Source organism: Procambarus clarkii, chromosome 6 (genome assembly GCF_040958095.1).
Source record: "Procambarus clarkii isolate CNS0578487 chromosome 6, FALCON_Pclarkii_2.0, whole genome shotgun sequence".
NCBI lineage: Eukaryota > Metazoa > Arthropoda > Malacostraca > Decapoda > Cambaridae > Procambarus > Procambarus clarkii.
In genome coordinates this window covers 56,387,678-56,405,085 of record NC_091155.1, presented here as the reverse complement: position 1 = coordinate 56,405,085, position 17,408 = coordinate 56,387,678, and the positions used below count along the sequence as shown (strand labels likewise).

Sequence of the window (17,408 nt, the reverse complement as noted above, 5' to 3'; positions counted from 1 at the left end):
CCAGAGAGAGAGAGACAGAGCCAGAGAGAGAGAGACAGAGCCAGAGAGAGAGAGACAGAGCCAGAGAGAGAGAGACAGAGCCAGAGAGAGAGAGACAGAGCCAGAGAGAGCCAGAGAGAGAGAGACAGAGCCAGAGAGAGCCAGAGAGCCAGAGAGAGAGCCAGAGAGCCAGAGAGAGAGCCAGAGAGAGAGAGAGAGAGCCAGAGAGAGAGAGAGAGAGCCAGAGAGAGAGAGAGAGAGCCAGAGAGAGAGAGAGAGAGCCAGAGAGAGAGAGAGAGAGCCAGAGAGAGAGAGAGAGAGCCAGAGAGAGAGAGAGAGAGCCAGAGAGAGAGAGAGCCAGAGAGAGAGAGAGAGAGAGAGAGAGAGAGAGAGAGAGAGAGAGAGAGAGAGCCAGAGAGAGAGAGAGAGAGAGAGCCAGAGAGAGAGAGAGAGAGAGCCAGAGAGAGAGAGAGAGAGAGCCAGAGAGAGAGAGCCAGAGAGAGCCAGAGAGAGAGAGCCAGAGAGAGCCAGAGAGAGAGAGAGAGAGAGAGAGCCAGAGAGAGAGAGAGAGAGAGCCAGAGAGAGAGAGAGAGAGAGAGAGAGAGAGCCAGAGAGAGAGAGAGAGAGAGAGAGAGAGAGAGAGAGCCAGAGAGAGAGAGAGAGAGCCAGAGCGAGAGAGAGAGAGAGAGCCAGAGAGAGAGAGAGAGAGCAAGAGAGCCAGAGAGAGAGAGAGAGACAGACAGAGACAGAAAGACACACACACAACAAAAGAGGAGACAGAACAAAATTAAGGCAAGGAGAGAGAAGACAGAACAGAAACAACAGAGAGAGGAGAGAAATGAGAAATCATTGAAGAGAAGGGGAAGAGAAACACAAGATAAGAAAAAGATACAAGAAAAATATACAAGATAAAAATGACATAAATGAATACCACAAATATAAAAAGTAAAGGAAGAGAGAAGCTAGAAGAGACAGGAAACGAGAGGTGTTAGAAGAGAGGAGGAAAGGAGAGATTAAAAGACAAGAAAAACAGGAGAGAAACGTAAAAGAAATAAAAAAAGGGACATTTGTGAGGAGAGAAAATAAAGAGACCAGAGAAGACCATATATCAAGAGTGTGAGGATAAAGACATATATTTTCTTAGTAGACATCCTCTGGCTCTTGTTGCCCCTCTTGTATACGAATTGTACTTGCAAGTTTTCCCTGAAAAGATATTAACAAAATTAATATTTAATTATTTATTTATATAAATTACACACACACAAACTTATATATATATATATATATATATATATATATATATATAATATATATAGACCAGAGACCAATTATATATATATATATATATATAATTTCGTAAACCTCACCCTGTAAACATTCATGTTTCTACATGTTAAACAAGCTACGAGGATGAGGGAAGGGGATGTTCCCTCCATGCTGGATATTATATTTACCAGGAAAGAGAAAGATATATTTATCATTCAGTACCTCCCTCCTTTGGTACCTCCCTCCTTTTACCCAAGTGACATGGTCACTTGGGCAAAAGTGACCATGTCTTTTTTGGAATAAAGTATGCAATGCATTATAATCTGGAAGAAAATGAGCTTGAAGCAGTTGAAAAACCTGACTTGTGGAGAGGTCATTATGGGGAACTCAGATATTTCCTTAAGGAATTTGACAAACACTTGCTGTTAGGACATGAAGTAAATGAGATGTATGTCAAGTTTTGTGAAATATATGATAATGGCACAACAAAATTTATACTAAAGCAGAGATGCAGAACTAGGAAAAGGGGAAAAATTGCCCAAACATACAAGCAATACACAGATGCGAGAAACAACAATAGCAGTAAGGAGAGGGGCAGAAAGACTGACTTTCGGTCATATTCAACAACACAAATATACATACACACACACACATTATTGGAAAAAATTGGAATTGGAATATTGGAAAAAATAATTAAAACTAAATGGGTAGAACACCTGGAGAGAAATGATATAATTTCAGACAGACAGTATGGTTTTCGATTTGGAAGATCCTGTGTATCGAATTTACTCAGTTTCTATGATCGAGCAACAGATATATTACAGGAAAGAGATGGTTGGGTTGACTGCATCTATTTGGACCTAAAAAAGGCATTCGACAGTTCCACATAGAGAGGTTGTTCTGGAAACTGGAAAATATTGGAGGGGTGACAGGTAAGCTTCTAATATGGATGAAAAATTTTCTGACATAGAAAAATGAGGGCAGTAATCAGAGGCAATGTATCGGACTGGAGAAATGTCACAAGTGGAGTACCACAGGGTTCAGTTCTTGCACCAGTGATGTTTATTGTCTACATAAATGATCTACCAGTTGGTATACAGAATTACATGAACATGTTTGCTGATGATGCTAAGATAATAGGAAGGATAAGAAATTTAGATGATTGTCATGCCCTTCAAGAAAACCTGGATAAAATAAGTATATGGAGCACCACTTGGCAAATGGAATTTAATGTTAATAAATGCCATGTTATGGAATGTGGAACAGGAGAACATAGACCCCACACAACCTATACATTATGTGAGAAATCTTTAAAGAATTCTGATAAAGAAAGAGATCTAGGGGTGGTTCTAGATAGAAAACTATCACCTGAGGACCACATAAAGAATATTGTGCGAGGAGCCTATGCTACGCTTTCTAACTTTAGAATTGCGTTTAAATACATGGATGGTGATATACTAAAGAAATTGTTCATGACTTTTGTTACGCCAAAGCTAGAATATGCAGCTGTTGTGTGGTGCCCAACAACAGAAGTTGGCCCATATCTTAAGAAGCACATCAACAAACTGGAAAAGGTGCAAAGACATGCTACTAAGTGGCTCCCAGAACTGAAGGGCAAGAGCTACGAGGAGACGTTAGAGGCATTAAATATGCCAAAACTAAAAGACAGAAGAGGTGATATGATCACTACATACAAAATAGTAACAGGAATTGATAAAATCGACAGGGAAGATTTCCTGAGACCTGGAACTTCAAGAACAGGAGGTCATAGATTGAAACTAGCTTAACACAGATGCTAAAGAAATATAAGAAAATTCACTTTCGCAAATAGAGTGGTAGACGGTTGGAACAAGTTAGGTGAGAAGGTGGTGGAGGCCAAGACTGTCAGTAGTTTCAAAGCGTTATATGACAAAGAGTGCTGGGAAGACGGTCTCATCCTTTAACTACACTTAGGTAATTACACACACACACACACATACATATTATATATATATATATATATATATATATATATATATATATATATATATATATATATATATGTCGTACCTAGTCGCCAGAACGCACTTTTCAGCCTACTATGCAAGGCCCGATTTGCCTAATAAGCCAAGTTTTCATGAATTAATATATTTTCTCTATTTTTTTTCTTATGAAATGATAAAAGCTATCCATTTCATTATGTATGAGGTCAATTCTTTTTTTATTGGAGTTAAAATTAATAGAGATATATGACCGAACCTAACCTATCTTTATAGGTTAGGTTAGGTAGCTGAAAATGTTAGGTTAGGTAGTCGAAAAAACATTAATTCAAGAAAACTTGGCTTATTAGGCAAATCGGGCCTTGCATAGTAGGCTGAGATGTGCGTTCTGGCTACTAGGTACGACACATTATATATATATTTATATATATATATATATATTTATATATATATATATATATATATATATATATATATTTATGTGTGTATATCACGAAAATAAACACGTGATTAAGAATGTGACAATGTCAGACCACGGAGGAAAAATGAAACAGGAAATTTCCTTAAGTACTTTCGTATATTAAATTGTATATTGTATATTATATTGACTTTATATATTATATTGTATATTATATTCAATATAATGTATATTATATTGACCTTCTGAAGATGTATTTAATATACGAAAGTACTTAAGGAAATTTCCTGTTTCATTTTTCCTCCGTGGTCTGACATTGTCATATATATATATATATATATATATATATATATATATATATATATATATATATATATATATATATATATATATATATATATATATATATATATATATATATATATATCGGACAATTAGTAAAAAAAAAAAAAAAAATTAAATTATTTTACCTTGTACCTAGATCCACCAGGCCTGTTTGGTGCCTGTTTCAGTACTTCAGAAATCTGGAAGGTCACATCCTCCTCCTCAACTTGTGGATGTGCGTCGATAGATGATTCTGTAAAATTAAGTTATTTATATAATAATAAATTCAGTATAACAATAATATTCTGTAAAATTAAAAGTAATTTATACATCAATCAGATAAAACTCTCCAGAGATGGTGATACACAACATATAAAGGACAAGTTTCAGAACAAAATATGCATTTAGGAATAAGGTTTTGTACATGTAGGTAGCACATGAGAAAATAAGTGGAAGGTGATCAAGTTTATATTAACATGTTAATGACTTTGTTAAGGCTTTGCAAGAATGAAAAAATATTAATAATATAATATCACCTACCAATTAATTGTACATCATTTATAAGTCAATTATTTGCATTATTATTATTCAATACTAATGATATAAAAATGCATTTTGTAATCTACTATTTATGCAAGTATTAAGCACAGGATCATGAAATAAACTGCAAAATACTGTAATGGATAAACCAATTAATTTTACATTTTCCTATAGCTAAGTCAGTCAGTTCTATTAGCAGCAGAGAACAATTATGCCCAACCTCTATTAAATGAAACAATCTTAAGAGCAAGTGATAGAAATATAATCATTTATGCTTGGGATTATGGAATGGTTCCAAATATGAAAAATATCAAGTTTTTTGGTTAAAATTTTTTAACTTAAAATTTACATTTTTAAGTGAATTTTAAACTTTAAAAAAATTATTTAATTTTTTGGTTACTTACTTAAAATAACATTATATAGTTCTTGTTTTTGTAGAAATGCCAATTTCTTCTTTTGCCCTTCCAGACTGTATAGTGACCACAGGCCGTTTGTTCATATCTTCATTATTCTTCGAACTGTGGTTGCGCAATCAGACCCACATACACTGGTTAAAAGCATCACCTAAAAGCAACAACAAAAATGTAGTACACTGACGAATTTTGAATATATATATATATATATATATATATATATATATATATATATATATTAGTTGATTTTATACCCGCATTAGGTCAGGTGATAATACAATGAAGGTGAAAACATGGGGGGATACATAAGGGATAAACATAGGGGCTGCAGAAGGCTTATTGGCCCATACGAGGCATCTCCTATCTAAACACAAAGATTAATCCAGTGTAATTGGCCTGTTATGTTGTAACATATTATATATATATATATATATATATATATATATATATATATATATATATATATATATATATATATATATATATATATATATATATATATATATATATATATATATATATATATATATATATATATATATATATATATGTATGTATGTATGCCATATACATATATATGCTATGTTGTATGCTACAACTTGGCTGATAATAAAGCCATTCACAACTGCAGGCCTAATAAAAAAAGGAGGTGGCATAGCAATATCTTACAAAGATACCTTCATCTGCAATAGTCTCATTAGTAATAGAGACGACTATTGTGAATATACCTTTGCCAAGTTCTCCAGTAAATCCCTTAAATCCTCCTTGACTATAAGTGCCATCTATAGATTTCCCAATACCGACATAGCTTCATTCTCAGATAACGTAAGGAATCTTATCATAAATAACAATCTCAACAAAAATCAAACCAACTTAGTGGTTTGTAATGGTGAACAAAACATGCAGATACTTATATATAACCTGTGAATAGAGTGTAATAACACCAAAACTATTTGTTTATTGTTTTATGACCATAATAATTGAATCACTAATATGATTCACTAATATATAATCCTAATAATAATCACTAATATATAATCCATTGAGCATGCTGCATCTCTTTCAGTCTCTTTGCAATTTGAACAAGAGGGTTTTTAATTGATCGAACCATATTCTTAAAGTAAAGTAAATGAGATGTATTCCATATTTTGCAAAATATACGATGAAGGCACACAAACATTCATACCAAAACTGAAGGGCAGGATTTATGAGGAGACATTAGAGGCATTAAATATTCCAAACTAGAAGACAGAAGGAAAAGAGGAGATATGATCACTACGTACAAAACAGTAACAGGAATTGATAAACTTGATAGGGAAGATTTCCCGAGACCTGGAATTTCAAGAACAAGAGGTTATAGATTTAAACGAACTAAACAAAGATGCCGAAGAAATGTAAGACAATTCACTTTTGCAAACAGAATGGTAAACGGTTGGAACATGTTAGGTGAGAAGGTGGTGGAGGCCAAATCCGTCAAAAGTTTCAAAGCATTATATGACAAAGAGTGCTGGGAAAATGGGACACCACGAGTGTAGCTCTCCATCCATCTGATTGATAACCCAAATGAATTTTTCATGGATATGATACCAACATCAAATCATAAATCAGATGTGATCCTATCCCCACTGGATTTTGAAGAAGCCATAGACAGTATGCCTATGCACTCTGCACCAGGCCCTGACTCTTGGAACTCTATATTCATCAAGAACTGTAAAAAACGTTATCGCAGGCCCTTCACATTCTTTGGAGACAAAGCCAAGATACTGGCATTGTCCCTGACATACTAAAAACAGCAGAGATAGCACCGCCCCATAAAGGAGGAAATAAGGCAGAGGCAAAAAACTACAGACCGATAGCACTAACATCGCACATCATAAAAATCTTTGAGAGAATGCTAAGAAGTAAGATCACAAAATACATGGAATCACAGCATCTCCATAACCCCAGACAACATGGTTTCAGAACAGGGCGCTCTTGCCTATCACAGTTGCTGGACCACTCTGACATGGCACTAGATGCCATGGAAGACAAACAAAACGCTTTGACAAAAAAAAGCCTTTGACAAATGTGACCATTGTGTTATTGCACATAAAATGCGTTCAAAAGGAATTACCGGAAAAATAGGCAGATGGATATACAACTTCCTGACTAATAGAACCCAATGTGTAGTAGTCAACAAAATAAAATCTGGACCATCAACCGTAAAGAGCTCAGTCCCCAAGCGTACTGTGCTTGCTCCAATACTTTTTCTCATCCTCATATCGGACATAGACAAGGACACAACCTATAGTACTTGATCATCCTTTGCAGATGACACTAGAATCTTCACGAGAGTAGGCAACATAGAGGACACGGCAAACCTCCAATCAGATGTAAATCAGGTCTTTCTATGGGCTACAGAAAATAACATGGTGATTAACGAACATAAGTTTCAGCTCATGCGCTACGGAAAAAATAAAAAATATAAAAACGGAAACCACTTACAAAACTCAGTCAAATCATAACATTGAACGGAAAAGCAACGTAAAGGATTTGGGTGTACTGATGTCAGAAGGCCTTACATTTAAAGAACACAATAAAGTAGCCGTCACAACTGCAAGAAAAATGACAGGATAGATAACAAGAACTGTTCACACTAGAGATGCTATACCGATGATGATAGTTTTCAAGACGCTAGTGCTCTCTAGAGTGGAATACTGCTGCATAATGAAAGCCCCTTTCAAAGCTGGAGAAATTACTGACCTATACTTATGCATTTATCTTCGGTTTAACACAACAGGCACCAGACACACGCTAGGCATCATACACACTAGGATAAAACAAACATTAGGCCAGAAGTCAGAAAAGAATTCAAAGAATTTTACTGGAAAGGCTTGCTGTTAGGAAAGGAAGTAATTGAGATGAATTAATGCACAGTATGTCAATTTTGTGAAATATATGATAAAGGAACAAAAACATTTATACCAAAACAAAGATGCAGAACTAGGAAACAGGATTTGTTCAACTGAAATTTCAAGACGGACAGAGACCAAAAGACACAAAAATGGAATCAATATACGAAGAGGCCAAACCCCCAAACATACCAGTAATACAAAGAGAAACAACTACACGGCAGTGAGGAGAGAGGCAGAAAGAAATTTTGAAAAAAAGGAACAAACAAATGTAAAGTAGAACAAATCATATTCTATAAATACAGCAACAACCAATTGCAGGTAAAGGATAATATTCAGAGCTTTTAAATGCATGGATGGCGAAATACTCAAGAAATTGTTCACGACTTTTGTTAGACCAAAGTTGGAATATGCAGCGGTTGTATGGTGCCCATATCTTAAGAAGCACATAAACTGGAAAAGGTGCAAAGACATGCTACTAAGTGGCTCCCAGAACTGAAGGACAAGAACTATGAGGAGAGGTTAGAGGCATTAAATATACCAAATATACTACACAAATATATATACTACACATGCACAATAAACTACCCTACACAGGCTGAGTATGGTGTGTACAATAAATTATTAGCTAAAAGATAAGACTGAGTTTGTATAAATGGGGGTTAAGTCAGAGTGGGAAAATGTAAGTGGAGTGCCTAAAAACCCTGTCCTGGGACCTCTGTAATTCATAATATATACAAATAATTTAGACTCAGGTTTGGTCAGCAATATTTGAAAATTTCCAGACGATACAAAAGGGATTTTTTTCTGGATTCAGGATTATTTTTTTATTGCTGAAAACAGGTTTTCAGCAATAAAAGAAATACAGTATTGCTGGAACAACCGTCGACATCTTCAAGAGAAAACCTGAACATCTTCAAGAAGTGAAGATGACCTTGAGAAGAAGTATAGGTTGGGAGAAGTATAGGTTAGGAATTGTCTCCAAAGAATTCTCAAAGAATTACTCGTTATTGCTATCCAAGATAATTAGACGAGCCAAAGCTAAATACTACGAAGATAAATTTACCCAAATAAAGAGTACCTTACCTAAAAATATGTATGTACCTTACGTAAATAAACATTTGATTTTGAAGTGCCGGACAAACAAGGCTGTGGTGGATATGTGGGCCTGAGGGGCCTGTCCAAGCAACAGCCTGTTGGACCAAGCTCTCACATGTCAAGCCTGGCCTTGGAAGGGCTTGGTGAGTAGAACAACTACCAGAACCCTATAATGCATGTATCAAGGTGTCCAGGCAGTGAGCACCACATAATGCAGTGCAGTCCTGTAAGAATAAGCACAGTAAGTATGGGCATGGAGGGGGTGCAGCAGTGGCTTGTGAAGGGCTGGAGAGTAAATGGACATGCCCAGGGGTAAAAAGCATTAGGGTAACAGAACATAGCCCATAAAAATAGTAATGACAATGAATGAATAATTATATGAATGCAATAATACTTCATATCTCAATAGGAATACTAAGCAGGATGCAAGACAAGGTACTGGTGGTGATAGTGGTTGGTACAAGTCCTCACATCCCCACAGACACCAGTAACAGCCCTCACCTCCCAACACAGTACCCTTGTAGCGAGTTAATCTTATACTCGCTTCATTATCTTATAGCATAACTAATTAACACTAATTACAGAAGCTACACAGGTGATACTTTGGTGTGAGTTGAGCGCACTGAGCGTCGGTATCGCTACACCCTTGTTCCTTAACAACCCTTTGGACCTTTATTACAGAAAAATAGAATCAATTAATTTAATAAAATATAAAATATAAGTGCTTACTTACGATAATACTATCGGTGGAACACAAAATCTTCTTCTTCTTGATAGTAGGTGCAGTTTGCATGAAGGGTTAGTCCTCGCCATGACTGAACTGACGACAAAATGGCCGATGTGTTGATATGGCGTCAGGTGACGCTGTGACGTCACAGGTGAGGGACGCTTTGCGCATTACTCCCTCGTACTTAAAAAGTACTACAGGTACTTTTTGGTTTTATTTTTGAATATGGCAGAAGTTGGACAGCTTTTCAAATCATTATAAGGGAGTGAGTTCCATAGACTAGGTCCCTTTATTTACATAGAGTGTTTACATAGATTAAGTTTGACTCTGGGGATATCAAAGAGATATTTATGTCTGGTGGGGACGTGGCCATGTGTTCTATTACATCTGTCCAGGAAGAGTTTCAGAACAGGGTTTGCAGTTAGAAAAAGGGCTTTATAAACGTAATTTACACAGGAGAATGTATGGAGTGAATTTGTTTAGCATGTTTAAGGATTTGAACAAGGGAGCTGTGTGTTGTCTGAAGGTAGAGTTATTTATTGTCCTGATAGCAGATTTTTACTGGATGATGATGGGCTTGAGGTAGTTTGCAGAGGTTGAACCCCAAGCACAAACGCCATAAGAATGATAGGGATAGATAAGTGCATAATAGAGTGAGAGGAGAGCAGAGTAGGGTACATAATATCTGATCTTAAACAGTATACCAACTGTTTTAGAAACCTTTTTAGTTATGTGTTGTATATGGGTGCGGAAGTTGAGTCTCTTGTCTAAGTATAGGCTAAGAAACTTTCCATCATTTTTATTGCTAATGTTTACATTATCTATCTGAAGCTGAATTGCATTTGTTGATTTGTTTCCAAATAAGATATAGTAGGTCTTTTCTATGTTTTGTGTGAGGTTTGTTGGTTGACATCCACAAGTAGACTTTTTTTAATTAATTGTTTACAACATTATTTAACAGGAGTGGGTTGGGGTCAGAGTAGATGAGTAGTATCATCAGCCAACAATATAGGTTTAAGTATGTTAGAGACATTAGGGAGATCATTGATGTATATAAGAAACAGGAGGGTCCTAGGATGCTGCTCTGTGGCACCTTTACGGTAATTAAGTGGTAGAGTGGGAGAGGTTATATCATTGATGGCTTCATATTGGTGTCTGTTACTAAGATAGGATCGGATATAGTTTAGGGCAAGGCCACGGATTCCATAATGGTGGAATTTAAGTAAGAGGTAGTTATGGTTAACAGTATCAAAGGCCTTTCTCAGGCCGATGAAGAGTTCAATTGGAAACTCACTTTTGTCAAGGGCTGAGAAGATTAAGTCAAGCAGACTAACAATAGCATCATTGGTACTCTTTTGGGAGCGGAAGCCAAACTGACAGGGACTTAGTATATTGAATTTTACAAGATTGGAGTAGAGCTGTTTGTAAAAAAAAAAAAAATTGTGGAGGGCATTTGTGAGATTGCCTATTGCCGCTTCACATTGTAACCTAAAGGTAATTTTCTTGTTACCTGGTGGTGTTATGGCCATGTTCGCTACAAGGAAGGTAGGATAGTGGTCAGTTGTTCTGTCAGTGATTATACTTGATGTAAGAGGAGCTGTTATGTTGGTCCATCAGTGATCCAGGGTAGTCGCAGATGTTTGAGTGACTCGGGTGGGCCTGGTGATTGCGGGGATGAGCATACAGGAATTCATGCTGTTGAGGAAACAGTCTACTTGAGGGTTATTTTGTAGCCCTAGGTCAATATTGAAATCACCTCTGAGAACTATGTGATTTTTGTTGAGATTATTGTTTATGATAAGGTTCCTCAAGTTGTTATTGTATTTGTGTCTAGCTTCAGACACAAGCATGTTACAGTTATGTCTTAAAGGGTTGAGAGCAATTAATGATGATAAAGAGTCACTTACAACTAATGTATCAAGTTTGGATACTTGTACACATTTCAGTGCAAGGAGCAAGGCAAATAGTTCAGTCTGAAGGATAGAGGCCCAGTTGTTTATACGGACTCCCCACTCAAAATATAAGTCATATCCTATTGCCAGGACAACTGCACTTCCAGCTGCACCCGTTGGGCGCTGTAGGAAACCTTCAGTGTATATGATTTGAGAGAGAGAATGCTCTGTGGACAGAGCATCAATATGGCTTAAGACGTTGAGCTTTGCCTCAAGACAAAGCTGGGACTGATCTCTAATTTGCTCCTTTGATGGAAAGGGAGGGATTAAAATTGAAAAGGGTGTAATTTCCTACAGTGCAGGAAAGTGCTATTGTTGTCTCTCTTGGTACAAATTATAAATCTGATACTTTCTGAGTTCAGTTCCAATTTTATTTATCTATTTGAAACAATGTTTACATTCAATAAAGAAATTCTGGAGGGCTTCTGTGCAAGGGTTAGGATGAGCTAGCCTAAGCATTTTTATACCAATTTGACAGTTATTTTCAGTAACACGATAAACAACGCTCGGAATATTAAGTTCCTTTCTCATATTAAGTATCTTTGTGGTACGAAGGCACCCAAGGATTATCCTCAAGGCTTCGTTCTGCAATTTTTCAAGCCCTCCAAGCTTTCTTTCAGGATGCCTTAAAGTTAGTTTAGTTCATTTATTATGCACCCCATACCCATCTTGTGGGCGGTAGTGGAAAGGGTTGCAGAGGCACATAATGGGCTCAGGGACTGAACCCAACAATTCATTTAGCTAAGCAAGTTACAATCTTGATGAGCTAGTTACAAAATTCAGTATAAGTCGTCACATCAACAATAGGTTCGAGATCGATCACAAGTACAGTTTCTAAATTAAGCAACTGACATATGTGGAGAGCTAGTGTCACAATTGATATGTTTGTCCTGCACACCGCTCCCCATCCAGTGGGCAGCGGTGGATAGGTTACAATCACTTAGTTACTACTTACAGTTAGCAAACTGGGGATATTTGGCTAAAATTTCTGGTACCAGATCATTTTGAATGAAATATTGACACATCGTTGGTACATTGGTTATAGAATTGTCTCTGAATTCACTATCACATAGTGACGGAGGGTGTGCGAATAATTTTGTTGACAGTTAACATTTGGTCAGGTCTACATCGGCAGATAATGGGAATTCCCAGAAATACTTGTAACCGAGTCTAAGCCGAGCAGTAGTAACATCTAGAAGTCTGCTGATTTTATTGGATGAACCATAGATGTGTGGCTCCTTTTGCATAATAGTATTGAACGAAAGTTAATCTCCCCAAACACTTTCGCGTTTTGGGCAAGTTACCCCTCCACTCTCTCCATTTTTGTTTGGACATTCCCTGGTAGTGCGCGGAAATACTGAAAAGTGTATACTCTTTTCAACTTTGTCACCTTAATTCTCGTCCTATGTCTTTCATTTTGGTATCAATGCGTTCGCAATAGAATTCCCAACAGAACTATGTGCATATAATGTCAAAGACAGCAGCGCGCTCCACCCGCCGACAAGATGAATGTAGGCCAAGGGTACCAGAAAAAGAAAGCTGAGCCACCCTCAGGCAACTCTCATTACATTAGAGAGCGTGATAATACTGAAAAGTGTATACCCTTTTCAACTTTGTTACCTCAATTCTCATCCTAGTTTTTTCAATTTGGCATCAATGTGTTCGCAATAGAATTCTCTACAGGACTAAAGGCATATAAACTCCAAAAGCCCGGCTTACCATCCGCAACAAACAGAGTAAGCGAGAGTGTGTTACCAGGGAGCGCACAAGAGCGATAAAATGTATACACTCTTTTCATTTTGGTCACCCCAATTGTCATCCTAGGTCTTTCATTTTGGTATCAATGTGTTAGCAATAGAATTATCTACAGGTTTAAATGCATATAAACTCCAAAAGCAAGGTGTACCATCCGCACAAAACAGAGAAAGTGAGAGAAAGTAACCCGGGAGCACTCTAGTGCAATGTAATGTGAACACTCTTTTCACTTTGGTTACCTCAATTCTCGTCATATGTCTTTCATTTTGGTATCAATGTGTTCGCAATTGTATCTGCTGGCATTTTACCCTTTGCTTGGATCTGAAGGGTTTTAGGCTCACCACGATGCAATCTGATAGTACCACAGGTGTATATACCTATCTTCAAGCAGCAATTCACTCATTCAAACCGACTTATAATAGTTATCCATATATAAATGGTAATCTTTGTTCTACCTGTTAACCTGTCATATGAAGAAAGATTGTCAAAGCTTATATTACATTCTCTAGAAAAGCAAAGAATTAGGAGTGACATATGGTAGAGGTGCACAATGGGATGAATGGACATAACAAAGGGGACATTAATGGGGTATTAAAAGTAGCAACACAAGACAGAACTCGAAACAAAGTGTAAAAATTGGAAAAATTTAGATTTAGGAAAGAACTGCATGAGTAAATACACTGGGTTTGTACCTTAAGGTTCATGTATGCAATATTACAGAGTTCCAGTTAACTCCCATGCATGCAATTAATTTATGTTATGTTTATGTTTTTTATGTTAAAATGTTTTTGTTGATTTGTTTGTATATTTTCATAAGTAAAGCATGCTTACCGTCTTATTCCAAGTTTTATGATAACTTTACAAGGTTTAAAACATAAAGTTCAATATATATTCTGGTTTTCACACAGGAATTATACGTTAATATAACATCATAATAACGTAATGATGTCGTGTAAATAACGTTATACTGACGTCATATAAATGTTATATTTATGTTATAAGAACGTAAATTGGATAGCTTTACAGAAAGTAAACAAAAAAAACTAAATGTTGACTGAAAATTATTTATTCTTAAATATAAAGCATGAAAACATTATAATACCATAGCATTCACTATTATTTTTAAATTTTTACATAAATCTTAAAAAACTGTGTCTCAAGAATATATGTTTTTAGTTATATCCTTTGGTTTTAAGAACATCAGATATACGTATTTTTGTCAAAAGTTACAGTATTACCTTTGTGGAACCATTTAAAAACGTCCACAAACGTTCTGTGTTTGCTGGGATGAAGGTTTATCATTCAAATGCACTAACATGTGTGCTTTTATATCTTCACGTGACTTAAATAATCTGCCACATTTATCACACTCGAAAGGCCTTTCTTCTGTATGTACTAACATGTGACGTATTATAGATTTACGATCTCTAAACCTTTTGCCACACTCATCACACTCAAAAGGTCTTTTATCAATGTGCATCATCCTGTGAGTCATCATGCTTCCAAGGTGTCTGAACCTCTTCTCACACTCTGGACACTTATGAGGTTTTTCACCCGAATGCACTAACATATGAGTCTTCATATTTCCAAGACGAGCGAATACCTTCCCACACTCTGCACACTTATGAGGTTTTTCACCCAAATGCACTAACATGTGAGACTTCATATTTCCAAGCTGATTGAACCTCTTCCCACACTCTGGACACTTATGAGCTTTTTCACCCGAGTGCACAAACATGTGATTCTTCATATGTCCAAGCTGATTGAACCTCTTCCCACACTCTGCACACTTATGAGGTTTTTCACACGATTGCATTAACATGTGTTTCTTCATATTTTCAAGTTGCCTGAACCTTTTCCCACACCCTGGACACTTATGACGTTTTTCACCCAAATGCACTAACATGTGAGTCTTCATATGTCCAAGCTGATTGAACCTCTTCCCACACTTTGGACACTTATTAAGTTTTTCACACGAATGCATTAACATGTGTTTCTTCATATTTCCAAGCTGACTGAACCTCTTCCCACACTCTGGACACTTATGACGTTTTTCACCCGAATGCACTAACATGTGAGTCTTCATATGTCCAAGCTGATTGAACCTCTTCCCACACTCTGGACACTTATGAGGTTTTTCACCCGAATGCACTAACATGTGAGTCTTCATATGTTCAAGACGAGTGAATACCTTCCCACACTCTGGACACTTATGAGGTTTTTCACCCGAATGCACTAACATGTGAGACTTCATATTCCCAAGCTGACTGAACTTCTTCCCACACTCTGGACACTTATGAGGTTTTTCACCCGAATGCACTAACATGTGAGTCTTCATATGTCCAAGCTGATTGAACTTCTTCCCACACTCTGGACACTTGCGAGATTTTTCACCCGAATGCACTAACATGTGACTCTTCATATTTCCAAGATGAGTAATTACCTTCCCACACTCTGGACACTGGTGAGTCTTCATCTTCTTTATGATGGGTGCAGTTTGTGGGAAGTTTTTTTCCTCTGATGACTGCATGAGTGGTGATGCTGGGTGACGCCTCACGGTGGGACGTCAATGTTGAGGGTTAGGCAAGGCTTGAGTGTTGTTTCTTAGGCTGTTGTAGAGTTAGACTTGATGTGAGCACTCGACGGTCAATGGTGGGCTTCTTCTTTATGATAGGTGCAGTTTGTGGGAAAGTTTTATGCTCATGTCTGGACACTCACCGTCCCGTGTTGTGATAATGGCGAGTTGGCGACGATGCTCATCTAGGCGTTCCAGTGTTCTTTCTGGTGTCACACTTTATTTTTCCTACTTCTTATTTTTGTTTGTAACTGGGTGTCTACATTTAACTCTTGTGTTTTCCTCATTTTTTTCAAATTAAAGAATATGCTTGCAATTTATTTATTAAAATATAATGGTACACGTTTATATACTTTCTGAAGGAAACATTGCTCTCATGGTGAATGCACTACTTTACATTTTTTTTCAAATATAAAATCAATAAGTAAATATGAAAGGTAATAAACAAGCTCTAATAAACAGAATACAAGCAGATCCACAAAAAATAGGCAAGACAATAAGCAAATACATTCATAAACAAATTTGTAATAGGGAAGGGAGTACCACCGCTGGCTGAAAGGATTGTAGCAAGTAAGCTTATACTCCCTCCATTATCTCATTATCTTAATAGCATAACTAATTAGCACTAATTACAGAAGCTACAATCCTTTCCCCCAATTACAGGTAATACTCTTTTCATCTTGTTGGAGGGAGCCGAGGTGTAATCACCATATAAGAACACTGTTTTTCCCAAAAACGGTGGGTTTTCTGAGGGAAGAGAACGTATGTATGGAAGCTGACTTTAACCGCCCCAAGCTGCTTGTGCAACGAGCCGAGGTTATATAAACACGGACGCAGACGGCGTGGCCCTCTTCCCGACAAGCCAGCAGCTGCTCTCTTACAAAACGGCTCACTGCTGCTCAGCGAGTGAGTCGTAAACACAGAAGTTTAGCCCGCTCAACTGTTCCCCCAGCATGGACCCTACACCAGTTCCTATTGACAACGACTCGGAGCGACCCGTCAGGGGCGCCCTGCCCTTCTCAACATTTAAGGTAGTGTTTGTGTTGTTGGCGTGCCGGACCTGGCGCGCGCGCCCTGAAGCACGCCTGTTGGTTCAGCCTTGGTGACCAAATGCAGGTGCAGTGGTCCTAGAGGGGGAGGTGACCCTCGGTGTTATGGGGCACTGGGTTTTCTCCAGTAGGTGGCTGTTATTTGAAGCACAATCGGGAGGAGGCCTGTCCACCACCCCACCTTCCCCAACTGCTCAGCCCTGTACCTAAAGCTCCCTCACCCAGTTGACGTGAGGTATGCTGCTTGGGCGACTTCTGTTGTGCCGTTATTTATTATTTACGTTCTTTATATAAGTCCTTTACAGTCTGACTGTTAGTCATGGCGTGCTCCCTCATGCTACAATATTTACTGTAATTTTACCTTTGCTTTCGCCCCATGCCTATGTTTATATATTGGGTAGTGCTGTTATTGTTGTTCCAGGACATTTAATGCTCAAGCCAG

At 37.4% G+C, this 17,408-nt stretch overlaps 1 protein-coding gene and 1 long non-coding RNA gene across 2 annotated transcripts; both read right to left on the bottom strand.

Moving 5' to 3' along the window:
* Positions 1-603: 603 nt before the first annotated feature.
* LOC138355168 (uncharacterized) lies at positions 604-9,766 on the bottom strand. Its single transcript, XR_011223892.1, has 4 exons — positions 9,642-9,766; positions 4,911-5,070; positions 4,113-4,219; positions 604-1,182 (listed from the first exon to the last, which is right to left on the bottom strand). It is a non-coding gene; the product is annotated as an uncharacterized lncRNA (long non-coding RNA).
* Positions 9,767-14,392: 4,626 nt separating this feature from the next.
* On the bottom strand, positions 14,393-16,088 carry LOC138355166 (zinc finger protein 492-like). Its single transcript, XM_069309957.1, has one exon. The coding sequence runs from the start codon at positions 15,870-15,872 to the stop codon at positions 14,595-14,597; it is 1,278 nt and encodes a 425-aa protein (XP_069166058.1). The 5' UTR covers positions 15,873-16,088; the 3' UTR covers positions 14,393-14,594.
* Between the last annotated feature and the right edge of the window lie 1,320 nt (positions 16,089-17,408).

What these genes read in the sequence shown, in the direction of transcription:
- LOC138355166 (XM_069309957.1), bottom strand. Translation starts at nt 15,872, where the DNA reads ATGCAGTCATCAGAGGAAAAAAACTTCCCACAAACTGCACCCATCATA.